This window comes from Pseudorasbora parva, chromosome 16 (assembly GCF_024679245.1).
Source record: "Pseudorasbora parva isolate DD20220531a chromosome 16, ASM2467924v1, whole genome shotgun sequence".
Taxonomy (NCBI): Eukaryota; Metazoa; Chordata; class Actinopteri; order Cypriniformes; family Gobionidae; genus Pseudorasbora; species Pseudorasbora parva.
The window spans coordinates 29,675,732-29,695,208 of NC_090187.1; the positions used below are offsets into that span (position 1 = coordinate 29,675,732).

Consider the following 19,477-nt stretch of genomic DNA (forward strand, 5'->3'; position numbering starts at 1 on the left):
GTTGTGCCGAATTCTAAGAGATTGGCCTACTTGAAAAAAATCTGGCTAAAAGACCTAAACACAGTAAATCAAACATATGCAGGAAAATTTATGTTTATGTTTATATTTACATTATTTAAAAATCTATGAACTTATTAATAACTGTGAGAATTACCGATTAAAAGGCAGAGAAAGGGAATTTATTTAAATCAAAATTATGTGTACAAAATATAATACAGTTTGTCACTTATAGCTAAAATCATTCCTTTTATAATGATCAGCATTTTAAAAAGAAACAATATTAATAAATGTTTGCTCTTCTCATCTTTATTTGAAATCACCCCTAGAAAAATATTAATTGGTAACACTTTACAATAAGGTACTATTTGTCACATGCCTGGCCATGTGCTCCTGTCATTGTTTGATCCCTCCTCATTGTTATCTCATTATTGGTTTGATTTGCCCCACCTGTGTTCCCTCCTCATTCCCTGCTTGATTTGTCCCCTTTACAAGCTCCTTGTGTTTGTTAGTCTTTGTCGGATCGTTGTATTGCGCTGTCTACCGTGTCCTCTCTTTGGTATGTTTTCAATTGGTTTTGTTATTTTTAGTTATTTTGCCCCCCTCATGGGTTTCATTTTGTATTTATGTTCATTTTGTATAAAATCCTCATTTACCTGCACTTGAGTCCTCGCACCAGTTTTCCTTTGTTGCATTCGTGACATTTAGATAATTTAGTTATAACCTACTGTAAAGCATTTATTAATCTATTTATGTTAATTTCAACATTTACTACTAATACATTATGAAAACAAAGTTGTATCTGTTAATATTATTTATATGACCTGAGTTAAAATGAACTAGCAATAGTTGTATGTTTATTAACATTAGCAAAGTTTAACAAATACTTTAACAAATGTATTGCTCCCTGTAAGTTGGTTGCATTAACTAACATTAACTAATGAGACCTTAATGTGAAGTGTTACCCATTATTCGTTAACATTATGTTTACATAATGGTGAACTGGAGATTTATATTTGAATAGTAATGCTTCAGATTAGATTATGAGTATGGTGGTAGCTGCCTTCTCAGTGCAGTCCATACCTCTGAATATGGAGCATTTTCTACTTTAGATATTGTCTCTGATTTAAGATGGAGGTCACCATCACAGACTATAATGCCACCCCCACTATGATGTGTGCATCATCTTTGTTAGGCTCTGTTTTGGCTTCTAAGGAATCCAAACTGGAGGGTGTGTCATTCTGTGTGCTGACTTTGTGTGTAGGGCAGAAGGGCACATATTTTGTCCATGTGAAGGAAGAGAGGCGGGTATTAATTCCAAAGGGCAGCCCATACACGTCATCACTTTCTATGGTGGTGTCCGACTCATTTTGGTGGGCAACGTTCCATGCAATAATGCCACGTTCGTGTTTGGTTCCTGAAGGAATATTAAACAGACCGTTACTTGGACACCAAGTTACTTGATGAATCAGATTTTGGAATTTGTACAGTTACTGGAGCAGAACTCACCAGGTATTGTGTTATCAAGAAAAAATCCAAAGAATCCGCCAACAAACATACTGGTTGTCAGAAGCACTATAAGCACATGGTCCAGTTCAACAACTCCTAATACAAAAAGTATAGCACACGAGAATTAATTACAATACAGCATCTGTTGACAGCAGATCTATAAAGAAACTGTAGCATGTGCTTTTCCAGTATGGTCATATATAGGCTATACCTGTTGCTATAGATGTAGGGTTTTTCATTATCCAGTTAGGAATGGTAAGCCCAGTGAACATGGAGAATCCAAAGATGAAGATGTTGCGTGAAGAATTCATGTCAGTATACTATTAATGATGGAAATGTTATCAATATATCATATTAATCGTATTTATAAAGACAATTAAGAAATTAATACTTTTATTCTGCAAGGATGCAGAAAAGTCATTTATAACATTAGAAAAGATTTTTAATTCTGTTTATTTGAACAGTTCATTCTTGTATTTTTTATTTATTTCAGTTGAAGCTTCTATTCAGCAAAGGACTAGAAAATGTATTACGGTTTCCGCAAAAATATTAAGCTGCACAACTGTTTTAAAAATTGACAAGAAGAAATGTTTCTTCTTCAGCAAATCAGTTACAATGATTTCTGAAGGATGACACTGAATGCCTAATGATGCTGAACATTCAGCTCTGCCATCACATTAATAAATCACATTTTGAAAAACTGGTATATTAAAATAGAAAACAGCTCTTTTAAATTGTAATACTATTCTATTATAATTTTTACAGTTTTTTAATTTATTTTGTGTTTAACCCTCATCCTTCACACTAACAAATCCTTCCCTTGTGGGTCAAAATGACCCGAAGCCTTAAAATTATACTTTTTTTTTTTTTTTGGTCCATAAAGCTTATTTAATTTAATTTTTATAATATTGTTTCTATTTTTTAATACAATTTCTTTGTAGATTTGATTTCCCTTTAAATACATTTTTTTTAATCAATAAATAATTGAATCACTTTTTTCAACAAATTCTAAATGTCACAATTTCATGCATAACCATTTTAGCCTAGAAATCTAGACGCACCCTAGCAAATCTAATCTGCCGCGAGTGTCTAGCAACTCTCAATACACTTCTGAGCTGTAAACGCCAAACTCTGGTCAGGCCAATCACATTGTGTATAGAGTCGGTGGGCAGGGCTTAACATAAAGACGGGCGTTGTTGCGTTTGCGTGCTTCTAGTAAACACAGAAACTGGTGAACGGCGGTCTTTCGAATCAGCTTTGACCGCGACTCTGGAATACTTGAAGTTAAGCTTTTCTCTGAGAAAAGAACAAAGAACGGCACTGAAGTCATTCTTAAGAAGGGAAGATGTGTTCAGAGTTTTGCCGACTGGATAGGTAAAAATATGCTCCAGCGAAATTAGATTATTTTTGTAACATAAAACATGTTTATCTCATAAATAATATTAAATTGAAAGTTCAGTGATGTTGTGTAACAATATGCTTGTTGATTGTGATTGTATGGGACAGACATTTGTAGTGGTGTCCGAAACCATATAGTGGACGTTATCGAGTGCACTCATTCAATCCCACATTGCACCGCAATAACGAGTGTACAGCCAGTGTAACTTTACACACAGACTGTCCGACTTCACACACTCGTTTTCATTCACTCCTTCAAGGGAACTCTATTGCTATTACTAATCTTCCCCCTATCCTGATTGGCTTCATCACTCTGTCTTCTCTCCACCATAAGCTGGTGTGTAGTGGGCGTTCTGGCGCAATATGGCTGGCGTCGCATCATCCAGGTGGGTGCTCGACATTGGTGGTGGTTGAGGAGATTCTCCCTTCTATGTAAAGCGCTTTGAGTGCCTAGAAAAGCGCTATATAAATGTAACAAATTATTAATTATTATTATTATATTATTATTAATTATATGGCGAATGTTTAATCTACCAATGAGTTCCGCTTCACGTTGCTCTGGTTGGTTGTACCGCTATCCTATCGCGTGCAGAGGGAGTTAGAAAGACAACCGTTTATCCCGCCCCTCAGATTGAGCCCTGTCAATGGTGAGTTTCCAGCATAGACAGTAAAAGAAATGGACAGAGCGATCCCATTGACTTCAACGGCGGAAAAATGAGGCCAATCAGAGGCACTCACTTCCTGATGGCTGAGTGTACTGCGCAGGCTCAGACTGAGCTTGACGACGTAGATGTGACGTAACCAACCTGTCTGACAGTTGTAGGTCTTCGGAAAGTGAAATCTGAATCACGTTGTTTAAATATTTTCTCCCGTTGCTTTTGGCTCTCTCTGGGCTTCTCCCCAATCTTCTCCCTTGGCTTTATCGGACTTTATGTCTCCACGTCCCCCCGACTGCCTCATAGACAGTAAAAGATTGCTTCTGAGCGTCTCCTTCTGTCTATTTGGTAATCTCGCAACTGAGCGACAGTCGCGTTGATTATGACGCAATCGTTAGCCTTTTTTTTTACAAAAACAGCTTCTACGGGGCGATAGTGTAAGATACAAGGTAGCGGAGCCTTTTATGCATTGTCGTGTTTCTTTATAAATAAACAATGGACAAATTGAGTCTTTAAACACCTCAGATGTAAAGTTATTGACTGTCAAAGTGACTCAAAAATGAATGGGAGTCAATGGGATGCTAACAGCAGGTGATGGCTTGGTTAGCAATGGCCGCCCCTATGGGTGGAATGCTTTCCGAGTGCTAGATTACTCCCTTGATTTCCAGACCATACATCTTGATGTTGGTTCTGGCTTGTCAGGCTATAGCCATTTTAATTCAGCTTAAAATCTCTTACATTTTGTGTCTTTGCTGATCTCTTGTGGAGGAAAAATAACTAATTTAACATGGCATTTCATGAGTTGCCTTATCGCATTAGATGGCCTTATCGCTCTATATGGAGCAAATGAACTGTTCCGCTGGGTCCTAAAGTCAGTTTCTCTTCAAAATGCATTCAGATAAACAGACATTATAGAAACTTTTTTTTATCATCTTTAGTTAGAATTTTGAGTATTTTTAGGTTTTTGTATAGCCCCTTTCACACTGCACATCGGACCCGCAATATTCCCGGAACATTGCCGGGTCGCCTTCTGTGTGAAAGCAACCACGTTCCGGAATTGATTACCGACTTAAACCCGGGTCGGGGACCTAGTAACATTGCGGGATTCGACCCGGGACGAGCGCTGTGTAAACAAAAGCTAAAACTAATGCCGCAACGTGTACGTAGTTATCGTGTGACTCCTAGAGCTTGTTTTTTCAATAATACAACCCTGCAGTGCCAGAAGAGCTAGTCTGTGTTTTAAACGCAGAGAGTGTTCATATACAAAAGAAACTAAAATTAAACAAGCAGAAATGTGCGCAAACTGGACACAAGTCGAGACCACGGAGCTCCTTACTATCCGTGCTGAAGCTGAGATCGCTCGCCATTATACGTCACATCCGGATGTCACGTGTCAACTCGATCCGGGACCGTTACGGGTTGTGTGAAAGCGCACATATTACGGTATTTCGCTGGCAGTGTGAATGGACCAAATCTAGCGGCCCGGGAACAAATGCTGGGTCGCATTATCTGTGTATTTGCCGGAATCGCAGTGTGAAAGGGGCTTAAGTGTTCTGAAACATTCCTCACATTCCATTCATTCCCTAAGAGTGAAGGATTTGTTACTTTTTAAATATTCAAGCACAAAGGCCCTTGAATCCAGTAATTTATTTGTGTATTCGGGGTTCAAATGCAACAAAAGTCCTAGGGTCTTGGACCATTTTGAAGGCAGCCTTTGTGAGAATAAGACTTTTATTTTTTTCAAAAGCAACCTTACTGACCCCAAACATTTGACCGGTAGTGTAGATACAACATGAGTACCTAATGTGAATCTTTTTGCATTAACGATTGCATTTTTTTACCTGTAGATTTGAAACACCAGCAGCCATAATGACCCCAAACATGACCAGAAACATTCCTCCAATGACAGGCGTTGGAATTGTAGTAAATATGGCTCCAATTTTCCCAAACATTCCCATTATAATCATTATAAAGCCACTTGCCACAATCACCATGCGACTACCAACCTGCAAAGAAAAAAGCTTTTTTTATTTTTTTTTTTTATATAAAAAGTATTTTAGATAGTGGATAGTAGTGTTGTAAGACTATGCAATCATTATGAAATGCAATTAAATATGAAACATTTCGACTATTATCATGGTAAAACTTATTGTGAAACTTTGTACCTTGGTGATCCCCAAGGCTCCTATGTTCTCACTATAGGAGGTGGTTCCGTTGCCTGTGCCCCAGGCACCTGCCAGCAGACACCCAATGCCTTCAATGCCAATGCCTCTGTTAATGGCATGTCTAGGTGGAGGTGGGGCCCCAGATAACCTGGCACAGGCATGATAATCCCCCACTGACTCAATCATTGAGGATATAACTCCTGCAAGGATTCCAAAAACTCCTGCCAGACTAACAGTTGGCACTCCCCATTGACCTGGGAAAATAATTACTTATCCATAATATATATATATATATATATATATGGATAATTTCAACAGCCTGATAATACAACATCAAAAATAAAATATGACTGTTAAGATTCAGTAATTGTCATATAAAATACTATATTGGTGTTAATTATGCGGGTTGCAATACCTGGATAAGGAAATCTGAACCAAGGGGCCCTGCTCATAACGTCTCCTTTAATGTCAGTCCGAGCCAGATAGCCATATTTATCAGGGTCTGAGGGCAGGGCATTGTAGATTGTCAGCAAGTAGCAAATCAACCAAGACAGAGTAATTCCTAGCAGGACCTGAGGAAACAGACCTTGCTGATAAAAGGTATTTTTATGAAGCATTCATATTTAGAAAACATATATAAAACTTACAGGCAGAATCTGAAATATGTACATCCTGGTGGTGTGAAATTTCTTGGCTTTGCTGTATTTGGGGAAAGGGATGGCAATATGACGGAGGTACTGTGAGAATATCACAATCAAACACGTCGTCCTGTGGAAGAGAATAAGACTGTGTGTTATGGCTCGGTGTCAGATTCAGTTTTTAAAAAGAGCATAACCTGTAATCATCTCGTTTGAGAGACAGGCTGCCCCACCCTCATGTCATGAAGAGAAGAAATTAATGAGTTCAGTCATTTGGATTTCATAGTGACTTAAAATTGATTTGTTACTTTGGGAACAAACTAGGGAGTAGGGAGTGTTAGGGAGTAACAAACTGCTAATTAATATTAATTAGCAGTTTGTTACTCCCTAACACTCCTTACTCCCTAGTTTGTTTTATATATATATATAAACATTAATTCAGGTGTTCCGATAACTTCCATGGCCACAGGTGTCTAGGCATGCAGACTGCTTCTACAAACATTTGTGTAAGAATGGGTCGCTCTCAGGAGCTCAAGGAATTCAAGTGTGGTACAATGATAGGTTGCCATATGTGCAATGAATCCATTTGTGAAATGTCCTCACTACTAAATATTTAAGGGCAACTGGACCTCCAAACTTTGTGTGCTCTTCAGATTAGCTTGAGAACAGTGCACAGAGAGCTTCATGGAATGGGCTTCCATGAGCCTTACATCAAGTGCAAAGCAAAGCGTTGGATGCAGTGGCATAAAGCACTCTGAGCAGACTCTAGAGCAGTGGAGATGTGTTCTCTGGAGTGACGAATCACACTTTTCTGTTTAGCAATCCAATTGATGAGTTTGGGTTTGGCGGTTGCCTGGAGAACGGTGCACGCCTTACTGCATTGTACCGAGTGTAAAGTTTGGTGGAGGGTGGATTGTAGTGTAGAGTTGGGCTTAGCCCCTTGTTTCAAGTGAAAGAAACTCTTAATGCTTCAGCATACCAAGACATTTTGGACAATTTCATGTTCCCAACTTTGTCGGAACAGTTGCACACTAGTGCACAAAGCAAGGTCCATAAAGACATGGATGAGCAAGTTTAGTGAGGAGGAACTTGACTGGCCTGCACAACCTGACCTCAACCCGATAGAACACATTTGGGATGAATTAGAGGTGTGTGTGTGTGTGTGTGTGTGTGTGTGTGTGTGTGTGTGTGTGTGTGTGTGTGTGTGTGTGTGTGTGTGTGTGTGTGTGTGTGTGTGTGTGTGTGTGTGTGTGTGTGTGTGTGTGTGTGTGTGTGTGTGTGTGTGTGTGTGTGTGTGTGTGTGTGTGTGTGTGTGTGTGTGTGTGTGTGTGTGTGTGTGTGTGTGTGTGTGTGTGTGTGTGTGTGTGTGTGTGTGTGTGTGTGTGTGTGTGTGTGTGCGCGCTTGTTTTTGTGACATAACAAGACACGACATGGGTATGACAGGTATTACAGAAAAGGGTGACTTATGAGGACATTTCCCCATGTCCCCACTTTTCAAAAGGCTTATAAATCATACAGGATGAGTTTTTTTGAAAATGTAAAAATGCAGAATGTTTCTTGTGATGGGTAGGTTTAGGGGCAGGGGCAGTGTAAGGGGATAGAATATACGGTTTGTACAGTATAAAAACCATTACACCTATGGAATGTCCCCACATTTCACAAAAACAAACATGCGTGTGTGTGTGTCAATCATTAAAACATTAAAAGAAACGTATAGTATGCTAACTTACTGTAGTTATCTAGCCTACACTAAAAGCAAAAACATATAGCTTATTCCAAATAGTATTCTTGATTATAGTAAACATATACTTCAAATTTTGATTAATGGTGATCTGAGAAGTACACACATGGAAGAGATGCCCCAATGGTGTCCTGCGTTTATGCCAGCGGAGTCAAAAAGCGATAGTCCGATTAGTGAAATAGTTGGTGCGATGGTCAAAGGGCCAATGAAGCGCATGAAGAGGCCAATGAGACCGGAGAATCCCACCAGTACTTGGAATAGGGAGCCCACCATGATTGAGCCTTGGAGCTGTGCAGAGACGACAACAGAAACAGAATTTCAGCATTAATGATATTCTTTTAGATGTTGTGTTGCTGCAACAAGATAATCTTTTATACCTTCTGTTAGACAACATATTTACCTCTGTCTTTCCATCTATCTACATATGCAGTGGCCCCAAGAAGTGTGAATTCCATTGGGTTAGAATATAAAATATTGAGCCACATGTTATCAAGCAACTTGCACTTCACTCACATGAGATCACAGCAGTAGCGAACTACAAGCATCCAATCGATTCTCAAAGGACAATATCAAGTCCTACCCTAAATTTCATTTTGTTTTTTAAGCTGTTTCACTCAGATATATGTCACAATAAGGAAGAAAAGACTTTTGTTTCATGACGACTTTAATACAATTTGGGACTACTCTACAGTTGGGGTGACCCCTAATAGTCGAAGAGTCGATGCATCGATATGCAGGACCGGATTCGAGCACTGATCTCATGGTCGAATCTTGGCTGGTGTTATGAAACGAGGATCATACCATTTTGGCAATATGGGGGTGCTCAATATTACTATTATAAAGATGTGTCACAGTGCTGAGCGATCTCCCCTGAGCTTCGCACCAAACGCGCCGCGCCTTTAAAATTCGAACACATATACACCGACGGCGGCATTCGATGCCTGTCCGCGGCTATTAAATGTATATTTCCCTCAAATCGTGAATATACATACTGATTTCACCCTGTGCTACAAGATAGCTACACTCATCGTGCAGCTCTTCTGTCAGAAGTCGATTCAAAATTGAGCTTGCGCGTATATAATGTTCACGTCTGCCTGGTGTAAGATCCCTGAGACACGGCGCTGAGCTTCAGTCCGGTGTGCGACCCCCTTTAGGCACAATCGGCTTAAGAATGTACATATAAACGCACTCAGTGTTCTTTTCCTCTCTAGGCAGGTATTTTTTTAGGTTTATTTATCAAAATGTTCTTATATATTTGTGTGATGTTCTGTGTTTTGATCGCGGCTTTTAAATGTTATGACAGAACGGTTAATTTACGAATGTGTAGGCTAGTGTAGCCTAGTTTTGATCACTTTATTAAAAGTGGTGGCTGTGTGTAAAGTAAAATAAAAATAGTCTTAGCTTCCTGCTGACTAGTGTCCTGCCCTTCCCAACCTGCTTATATCGTTTATTTTTTTCCGGTCTATGGTTTACACACGCATAGATGATTCGACTATCGATCGACCATAGAGAGATTCGAAAATTCTGATTCGAATGTGTAAATCCTTAGTCGGGGACACCCCTACTCTACACTATGCACATATGTAGAGTAGTGTCCTTACATGGAGGGTCTATCAATTACTGAGATACTCACCATTTGGATTCGACTTTGCCAAACATGGATGAACTCAGGTGATGTGGTGTTGACCAGGCTGGCATTTTGTGTCCAGGCTGGACAGCTCCATTCAGGCATTGAAAGCAAAGCCATGGTGGGCGAAAGAAGCGTAAACGTTCCACCTTGGATAATGGGTAACCTTGCATTAGGAAAGAGAAGAAATTTGTCAATGATTATTTTTGTTTAAAAAAGGTGTCTCAAACACTTTTGTCAACGTAGAAATTGTTTGGATAAACGTGTGGAATTATCCTTTCATTATTTTTAAATTTTTAAATCATATGCCCATATAATCTTCGATTACCTCTAGTGGCATCTCTTTTCTGAGTACATATTTAATTGTTCTCACATGAGATCACAGAAATGGAAAATGATCCAATTAATTCCCAATGTTCAAAATCAAGTCCCATGCTACAATTTTTTTGAGAGGCCATTTCACTGGACTTTCACAACTTCTGTTTCAAGCTGACTTTAACCCATTCTGATTCCTGACTAAAGGTCAATGCTTTATCTAATCCATTTCTAATCCACTAATCCAACCTAAAATCAAGATAAAACTGTTGTGTGTCAGTAAGATTAACTGCACAGTTTATTCAAATCTCGTTCAATTGTATATAATGACTTCTTTTTAAAAGATTTCTATAAGTGAACATCTAGAGCCATTTTATGCATTTACTGTACACTGCAATCTTGCACAAGATATGTTACGCCTACAAAACGTAATTTAGTTTTAGGGGTGCTAAACTAACTTAAAGGGATAGTTCACCCAAAAATGAAAATGACCCTATGATTTACTCACCCTCAAGCCATAGGTGTATACACTCCTGAACAAAATCTTAAGACCAGGGGATTCATTGCAAGTGTTACACATTTCGCACTAGCGGATCATAACCGGGTTCTAAGTGCTGCTTCAAAATGCCAAAAGAAGAAACAGGAGCAAGAGACAAAAAATAGAGAGTAGGCAATTTATTGAAAACTGCATTTAAACTGAAACAGGCCGTTCATCAGCTGATCAAAAGTTTAAGACCATAGCCCAAAAATAAACCCACAACAGTACTAAAAGTGTCAAAAAAGGACTCAGCAGTGAGTAGCCCCACCATTCTTGTTGATCACTTCAAAAACTCGCTTCGGCATGCTTGATGCAACTGTTTCCAGGAGGTTGGTGGGAATGTTGCTCCATGTGGTGAAGATGGCTTCACAAAGGGCATCCACGGTCTGGAATTGACGTCCATTTTTGTAAACTTCCCTTGCCATCCATCCCCAAATGTTCTCAATAGGATTTAGATCAGGGGAACACGCAGGATGGTCCAAAAGAGCAACGTTATTCTCCTGAAAGAAGTCCTTCGTCAGGCGGGCTTTGTGAATTGCAGCGTTGTCCTGTTGAAAGACCCATTCATTACCGCACAGATTGGGGCCCTCGGTCAAGAGGGATGCCCACTGCAACAGATCCACATAGCCAGTCGCCGTTTGACACCCCTGCACAACCTGAAGCTCCATTTTCCCATTGAAGGAAAAAGCACCATAGATCATGATGGAGCCTCCTCCACTGTGCCGCGTAGAAAACATCTCAGGTGGGATCTCCTTGTTATGCCAGTAACGTTGGAAGCCATCAGGACCGTCCAGGTTAAATTTTTTCTCGTCAGAGAATAAAACTTTCTTCCACTTTTCAATGTCCCATGTTTGGTGCTCCCTTGCAAATTCTAAACGGGCAAGTTTGTTTCGTGGGAGGAGACGTGGCCTTTGAAGACATTTTTTGTTCTTGAAGCCCTTCTCTAGCAGATGACGTCTTATGGTTATTGGGCTGCAGTCAGCATCAGTAAGGGCCTTAATTTGGGTTGAGGATCGACCTGTGTCTTTACGGACAACCCGTCGGATCCTGAGGCTCAGTGCAGGTGAAATATTTTTGGGTCTACCACTTGAATTTTTTGTCCCATAACTCTCAGGATTTTTTAAGAAATGTAAAATGACTGTCTTAGTGCGTCCAACCTCAGCAGCGATGGCACGTTGCGAAAGGCCTTGCTTGTGCAGCTCAGCAGTCCTACCACGTTCAAAGAGAGAAAGCCTTTTTGCCTTTGCCATCAGGAGATCTTGACAGTATGACTGCTTAAAGGACAATGACATGAAAGCCATATTTTTGTGCCGATTTGACCTTTTTATGGCTATGGTCTTAAACTTTTTATCAGCTGATGAACGGCCTGTTTCAGTTTAAATGCAGTTTTCAATAAATTGCCTACTTTCTATTTTTTGTCTCTTGCGCCTGTTTCTTCTTTTGGCATTTTGAAGCAGCACTTACAACCCGGTGCGACAAGTGCGAAATGTGTAAAACTTGCAATGCATCCCCTGGTCTTAAGATTTTGTTCAGGGGTGTATAATCGATGGGTTTGTGATAGAAAAAATATCCATATTTAAAACTTTATAAAGTTAAATATCTAGCTTCCGTTGAATCGCCTTCCGTATTCAACTTCCGTTCAATTTTAAAGTGTCTCACACTCCAACGTAGTTACTGCAGTTACGCTTTTTCTGTAAGTTGAATACACAATATGGTCTGCCAGAAGCTAGATATTTTACTTTATAAAGTTTTAAATATGGATATTTTTCTTTCACAAACCCATCAGTTCGCTTCAGATGGCGTTTATTATCTAAATCGTGTATAGAGTCGGTGGGCGGGGCTTAATATAATGACGAGTTGTGCTTGCGTGCTGCTAGTAAACACAGAAGCTGGCGAACGGTGGTCTTTCGAATCAGCGCTGACCGTGACTCTGGAAGACTTGGAGTTAAGCTTTTCTCTGAGAAAAGAACAAAGAACAGCACTGAAGTCATTCTTAAGAAGGGAAGATGTGTTCGGAGTTTTCATTTTTAGGGGTGAACTGTCCCTTTAACAGACCCAAAAGGGAGCTCCTCAGCTGAGAGACCTGAGGAATGTGGATTTAAAATGTGCTGAACTTCATGCTAATAAAATGGAAAATTCCTAATCCTATTATGGTTTTCAGTTAATTCATGAATCAGTCCGACCAATGGCCCACACAAATCTGCTGTACATCAGTTATAGATTGTTTAATTTTCATCATGTTTGATAAAAGCAAATGCCCTCGAAGATCTTAAAGTTGGTAGAGTTAACTTAGCAGAATTTCTTTGGGCTGTTATTCAGGACAAGCAGATCTAGCAGAAGAACACAATGAGATTTCAGCCTAGTGAGATTTCAGACAGTGAAAACATTGCTAAGCCTACATTATTCACACTTTTCTAGGTCAATGAACCTTTGGGTTGAATATTTGGATTGTTGTCCCGGGAGATAGTTTATCTGCAACATAAGTAACTTTTCTTCAAATAACACATTCAAAATAAACACATACAAACTCATGCCCTGCAAACTGGATTGCATCATAAACATACCTCACAAAATCAAGGTCTTTTTTTATTGTCTCAGTAACCACAACACAACTGATTCATGACAAATTACAATGATCATTGTTGTTTAACCAACACCTCATTCTTACAAAATCTTTGTCATTGCCTAACTCAGGGTTTCTGCCGTTTTAATGAAGGTAAGTTTAAGACATTTTTAAGACCATTTAAAGAGCATTTAAGGAATCATTTGTAGGGAACGTAACACGAAATGTAAATGTCTACTGTCTAGGAAGAACAGTTGTATTAGCAACACTTCAAAGTTAGAAAATGCAATGTTAAACAGATCTCCATAACTTTTTAACTCATTATACAAAAAAGAAATATCTTAAAGTTTGAGATAAGAAATCTTGTGAAAGGGATTTTACGATTAAAAGCAAATAGCTGCCAATGGGTTCATAAAAATCAACTTAAGTCATGAAACAGACAATTTAACAGAAATGTATTAAACGTTTAAAAATATATATATTTTTAGCGCCCTATGAAATACTTTTTTTCAGGAACTTTTACTTTTAATCTGTTTTATGAATGGTTCTGTCCATGTTGTTTGCATCGCAGGTAATTTAATGTTACAATATTGAATTTAAGACTTTCTGCTCCAATTTAAGACATTTGCCTTAAATTGTGGAAGGTCAAATTAGGACTTTTTAAGACTTTTTTTAAGACCCATGGAAATCCGGCTAACTTCCCACTCTGTGCTGATTTTGTCTTTGGTTCTGTCAGTATTTTTTAATTCTGCTGTGCAGTTTTTCATCAGGCTTCCCTGTGAAACATAATTTTGCTGTGAGTGATATAAGGAACCATACCTCACTCCAAAAGTGACCTGTAGTAAGGTGCACACCCCAGACACGAAGAAAATAGTGCTGATTAGATGACTTTGCATGAGGCCATCATGCTGCAGACAAAGGCCTTGAGACAATATCAGAGGAATGGCTATGATGCCACCAAAAGCTGTAAGATAGTGCTGTCAGAGAAACAGTGGAGAGAAACAGTGCATCATTCAGTAACCTGCTAAACACATCCTATGTACAGTGAAGTCTAAAAGTCTGTGATCACTAATGAAGATGGTTTTATTTTGCAAAGTGTATTTATTTCAAGGGTTAGTTCATCCAAAAAAAAATTTAAACATTGTCATCGAAGACTTTAGGTTCAAAACTCAAATAAAGATATTTTAAATTAAATCTGAGGGATTTCTGTCCCTCCATTGACAGTCCACGCAACTACCACTTTGTTGCTGCAAAAAGTTCATAAAGTGATTGTAAAACTTATCCATATGAATTGAACGGTTTAGTCCAAAATTTCTAAAGACACTGAATCGCTTTATATGATGAACAGATTAAATCTAGGGGCTTTTATTTACATAAAAACATTGAAGTTGAAAAGTTGATTTGCCATTTGTACTAGTACAGCAATACAGGTACATAGGAATTTTTTTAGCAAAGTATAATTTTAGGTTATTGTAAAGTGCTATCTCGTTCTCTTTATATTCAGCCATTAAAAATATCAGACTAAATGTGGTTTTAGATTTTTGGAGCACACCGTATTTTAGAACTGTACATATTTATTGGTAGTGATGAATGCTCTGCTGTTCATAGTCCATACTCCAACTGATATTGATCTATTTGAATTGATGTATATGAGTCCAATGATATAAGATAAATCAATGTTCATACTGGCAGATGTGCACAATGCTTACCTGAATCCCCAAAAAGATGCAAAGGTACCATGGTGGAATATCTGTGACACAATATGCTAGTTTGTTACGGTCTCCCTCTGAAAAACGTCCTCTTCTGTTCATATTTTCCGATAAATTACAGAAGCGGTCTACACCATCAACCTAAAGTCAAAAAAGATTAAACGGTTTCTAATTCAGAAGTTTTCAATCAACAATGTTTCCTAATTCAGTAAATTTTACATGGCACTTCCTCTACATTCTGATGTCTTGGTTTTAAATTGCTGTTTTTTTATAATAATAAATTACTGCAATGTCTATCAACCTCCATCAAATTGTACACAATTTTCAAAGAAATTGGTGTTTTATGCAAAATAATATCATAATGATTTTATCAAAAGAGAAACGTTGAGCTCTGAGTGATATACACGCACATTGCTCCAGTTACGCATTCCAGCCGCTAAAACACTGAGCATGACCACAATAACAAACACATGAGTAATGTTTGAATCATCTCGGTGGTTAAAATGTATCACACCATAGATCTTTACAGTTGTTTATCTCTTACAACATGACTGCAGTCTGACACGTAATGAATACAAGAACTTTTACACACCGATGATCAAATAATTCATTCAATTTTCAATGTTCCGGGATTCGATCTTCCCATTTCTAGAAGCTCTAAAACGAATTAAAGGTCAAATTGAGTAATTCATTAAATTTCTGTCTATTAATGGATTTTACTCACTGTAAATGCATAGTTGTCCAGCCCATCACTGGTCTTCTCTGGAGCCATGAGTGTGGAAATAGGAGGCAGTGTAGAATTCTCAATGGAAGTTCTAATAAGAGAGAGGGCAAGAGCTAGTTAAGGACAGGATACTAAAGAAGAGTCCAGAGAGGAAAAGGGAAGGGGGAAAACAGAGACACGGGACTGGATTTGGGGATGCTGCCGTTGATTGTAAATGCTATGGGACCTATCAGCTGCTCATGTGAACTCAATTACACCACAACTTGCAGGCAGCTGACCAGAGCCACGTGTTGCTGGAGCAGAGCTCTTTCTGGCTTAAGGATATACTTCGACACCCCCCCCCCCCCCCCCCCCACACACACACACACACACACAAACAAATGTGTGCATGCGCACCAGTGCATATGCATGCATTTCAATTTGTATCATCAATTTGAAGCATGCAATGAATTAAAAGCAAAAGAGAATAACTTATTATTTCTCTGAGGGCAAGGGTCCTTTTATGCTGCTGAATGATTGCTAGGTTTATATAGTAACTTGGTGCAGGGTTAACTCATGGATAACTAAAACCATTCAATTTTTGTTACTTTAAATAAAATAAACTTTAACTGAAATCCAATTCATTATCAAAAAAAAAATGTAATCTTATTTTATTTCAGCCAGTTGCCAAAGCAACATTTTATATTTTCATTGAGTTTATCTAGTAAACTGTAAAATAAAAAAATAAAAAAATAACAGTCATGGCCAGGATTATTGGCACCCCTGGCAAATATGGCTTTAAAATGAATGTTTATCCTTTTGATCTATCATTCAAAAAAATCACAAAAACCTAACCTTTCATTGATTTTTCCTTTTAACAGAATGGAAAGTCGGTGGGGAAGCACATTATGAAATAAATGTTTTTCTCGTAAACACATTGGCCACAATTACTTGCACACCTAGAATATTTTATGAGTAAAATATCTCTGAAGTATTCCAATTAATATTTACATTTTTTAGCACACCAGGGTGACTATGAAATTGTCCAGCTATTATGTCTTGTTCCACAGGACTATAAATAAAACCCAAATAATATAGTTCTGATGTGCAGCAAAAGATTGTTGAGCTTCACAAAATAGAAAGTGGCTGAAGAAAAATTGCTAAAGCACTGAAAATTCCCATATCCACCAACAGGGCAATACTTAAAGGGGTGGTTCCGTGCTGTTTTTTAAGGTTGGTTGTGTTTATGGGGCGCAGTATAACGTGTTTGGGAGGGTTTCAAGAAAAATCTTCCTTGCTCATCCAGAAACACTCTCCAGCATATTCAGTTGTCAGACAAGACTGGAATGTCAAAATGGACCTGGTTCTGTGGTCAGATGAAACTAAAAAAAATAGCGTTTTGGCAGCAAATCTACCAGATGGGTTTGGTGCAAACAGGGATAAAAAGTACCCCATGCCCACGGCTAACAATACCGCTGGATCTTTAATATTGACTGATGAGGGCCTATTTTTTTAGCTGGAGGTCCTGGACATCTTGTTCAGATATGGTATCATGGATTCTAGCAAATACCAACAGATAAAAAATCGAAACATGACAGCCTCTGCCAGAAATCTTATGGACAGTGGTTGGATCTTCCATCAGGACAATGATCCAAAACAAACATCAAAAGGGCTTTTTTCGTTTTTTGAAAAAATGTGTCACTAAGCACAAAATGAAGCTTCTGCCATCATAAACCCTATAGAAAATGATTGGGGTGAACTGAAGAGAAGATGCTCCAACATGGAGCTGGGAGTCTTAAGGATCTGGAGAGATTCTGTATGAATGAATGGTCTCAGATCTCTTGTCAGGTGTACTCCAAACTCATCAGGCATTATAAGTGAAGACTCAGTGTTGTTATCTTGCCAAAAGGAGGTTGCAAAAGTATTTAATAAAAGAGTGCCAATAATTATGGCACAAAAAATCATAATGTGATTTACCCCCCCCCCCCCCCCCCCCCCCCTTTCAATTATTTTACTTCAATGAAAGGTTAGATTTTGGCACATTTTTAAATAAAATATCAAAAGGATTAACAATGCAGATTTATATTTATAGCCATCTATGATCGTATTTACCAGGGTTGCCAATAATTCTGATCATGTGCATTAATCATGATTAATCACATCCAAAATAAAAGTTTGCATGTGTGTACTGTGTATAATTAGCCTGGATGCCAGCCGAACTTAGCCCCGGCCACAAAATGTTTAGGTCGGGCAGTTCGTATACTCATATATATAATCATATTCTGATTAGAATTGAGTATGACCACATCAGGCTATGTGTATAATTATTATGTATATATAAATATACACACATACATGCAAATATTACATTTTTTATTAAAAAATATATTATATATAAGATAAATTATATATACAGTATATACATGCAAATATTTCTTAATTTGATTATTATAATTATTATATAAATACACATTCCTTCATGTATATATTTTAGAAATATTAATTATACACAGTACATACACATATATTATCATGATTAATAATACAAAGTAATATATTCTATTAGTATATAATATTCTATAATATTATTCTATTCCTACACTGTAAAAAAATATTTCGAAAAAAAGTTACCTGGTTGCCTTAATTTTGAGTTCATTGAAATTAAAATTTTGAGTTAATACAATGAACATTTTTTGAGATTCGACAGCCTTTATTAAAATATTATTAAAAGATTTTGTTAGCATATTGGGTAATTGTGTGTGTTTTATTTCTGATGATGCAGTGAAACATGCCAAATAGTGCCATTTTCATGATTTATCAAATTTTTTATGTGGTACAGATACAATCATATTTTGAGTTTGTATTTATTAAACAAATTTCCTTCATTGTATCAACTCAAATTGTTAATTTCAATAAACTCAAAATTTAAAGGCAACCAGGTTACTTACTTTTTTAAGTTAAACCAACAACAAAAAAATTACAGTGTAGAAAGTTCAGCATTATTTGCTGAAGCCATGATGCTTTTATCCTTCTTATAGCAATTTTGTGATCATTTTATTTTTAAACCTGTGATACTGGTAGTATTGCTGCAATCGCAGGTTCCCAATTTACCCCGGTGTGAAAACGTGTGAACATAATGAACCTGTTTTTGTCGCAATAGATTTTTTTTGTCAAGTCTTTAAACGATGTGCCTACCTGACTTTCAAAAATAAACCTAGTATGTGAAAAAAAATTGTAGTAAACCATAAACCAGATTCTTTCTTATATTTTATTTATTTTTTATTCTATGTTTGGATACAGCATATTAATAATGTCTGTGAGCTTGGTTTTGCATTCCTGCAAAGCTCTCAAAACCAGACCAATGCAAGACTTTCCAAATACTACGTATCACATGTTCCTCATTTCGCAGATTTATCTTAGATAGTGACAGGACAAACCTAATCATCCAATCATTCTCTCATCAGATCAACCCATTGGATACCCAGTGCTCTCATGAACATAAGAACATTTCTTTCATTAGACCATTAGATAATGTTAAGACATGCTGTTCTTACCTTACAGACATTCCTCTGATGAAATGAATCACACTGTTTTGACTGTGCCATACTGTAGTTAATGATTATGAAAGTCGAGCGCATTTTCTAGATAATGTGATCTTTCACCTTAATGATGCTTGATTTCCTTTAACGTGTTTGAACAGTTGAAACCAGTGGGTGTGCTACGCAGTTAAATTAAATTACATGCAGTCTGGTGAAGAATAAACATTCAGAAGGATAGTGTGCATCATGAGATCTTTTTCCTCAGCCTGTTCTCTTTTTCATATAATGTACTTAGACATGCTTCCTTCTATGCTTTCTGCATCACATTCAAGGTTACGTTATGCTGAAATGTGCAGCATGTGTGGAGAGACTAAAGGAA

At 37.7% G+C, this 19,477-nt stretch overlaps 1 protein-coding gene across 1 annotated transcript; it reads right to left on the reverse strand.

Moving 5' to 3' along the window:
- Positions 1-383: 383 nt before the first annotated feature.
- On the reverse strand, positions 384-19,148 carry slc23a4 (solute carrier family 23 member 4). The gene is made up of 13 exons (XM_067419698.1): positions 19,114-19,148; positions 15,581-15,671; positions 14,857-14,997; positions 13,967-14,124; positions 9,738-9,897; positions 8,211-8,392; positions 6,373-6,493; positions 6,141-6,297; positions 5,726-5,979; positions 5,402-5,566; positions 1,718-1,826; positions 1,507-1,602; positions 384-1,414 (listed from the first exon to the last, which is right to left on the reverse strand). The coding sequence occupies exons 1-13, from the start codon at positions 19,122-19,124 to the stop codon at positions 1,149-1,151; spliced, it is 1,911 nt and encodes a 636-aa protein (XP_067275799.1). The 5' UTR covers positions 19,125-19,148; the 3' UTR covers positions 384-1,148.
- Positions 19,149-19,477: the final 329 nt, after the last annotated feature.

Bases quoted from the DNA above. Each gene is read 5' to 3' on its own strand.
- slc23a4 (XM_067419698.1), bottom strand. The intron at 9,898-13,966 runs GTATGGTTCCTT...TCCTAATGCAAG, and splicing joins CAGGTCACTTTTGGAGTGAG to GTTACCCATTATCCAAGGTG. The intron at 6,494-8,210 runs GTGTGTACTTCT...TCTCTTCCACAG, and splicing joins CATTGGGGCATCTCTTCCAT to GACGACGTGTTTGATTGTGA.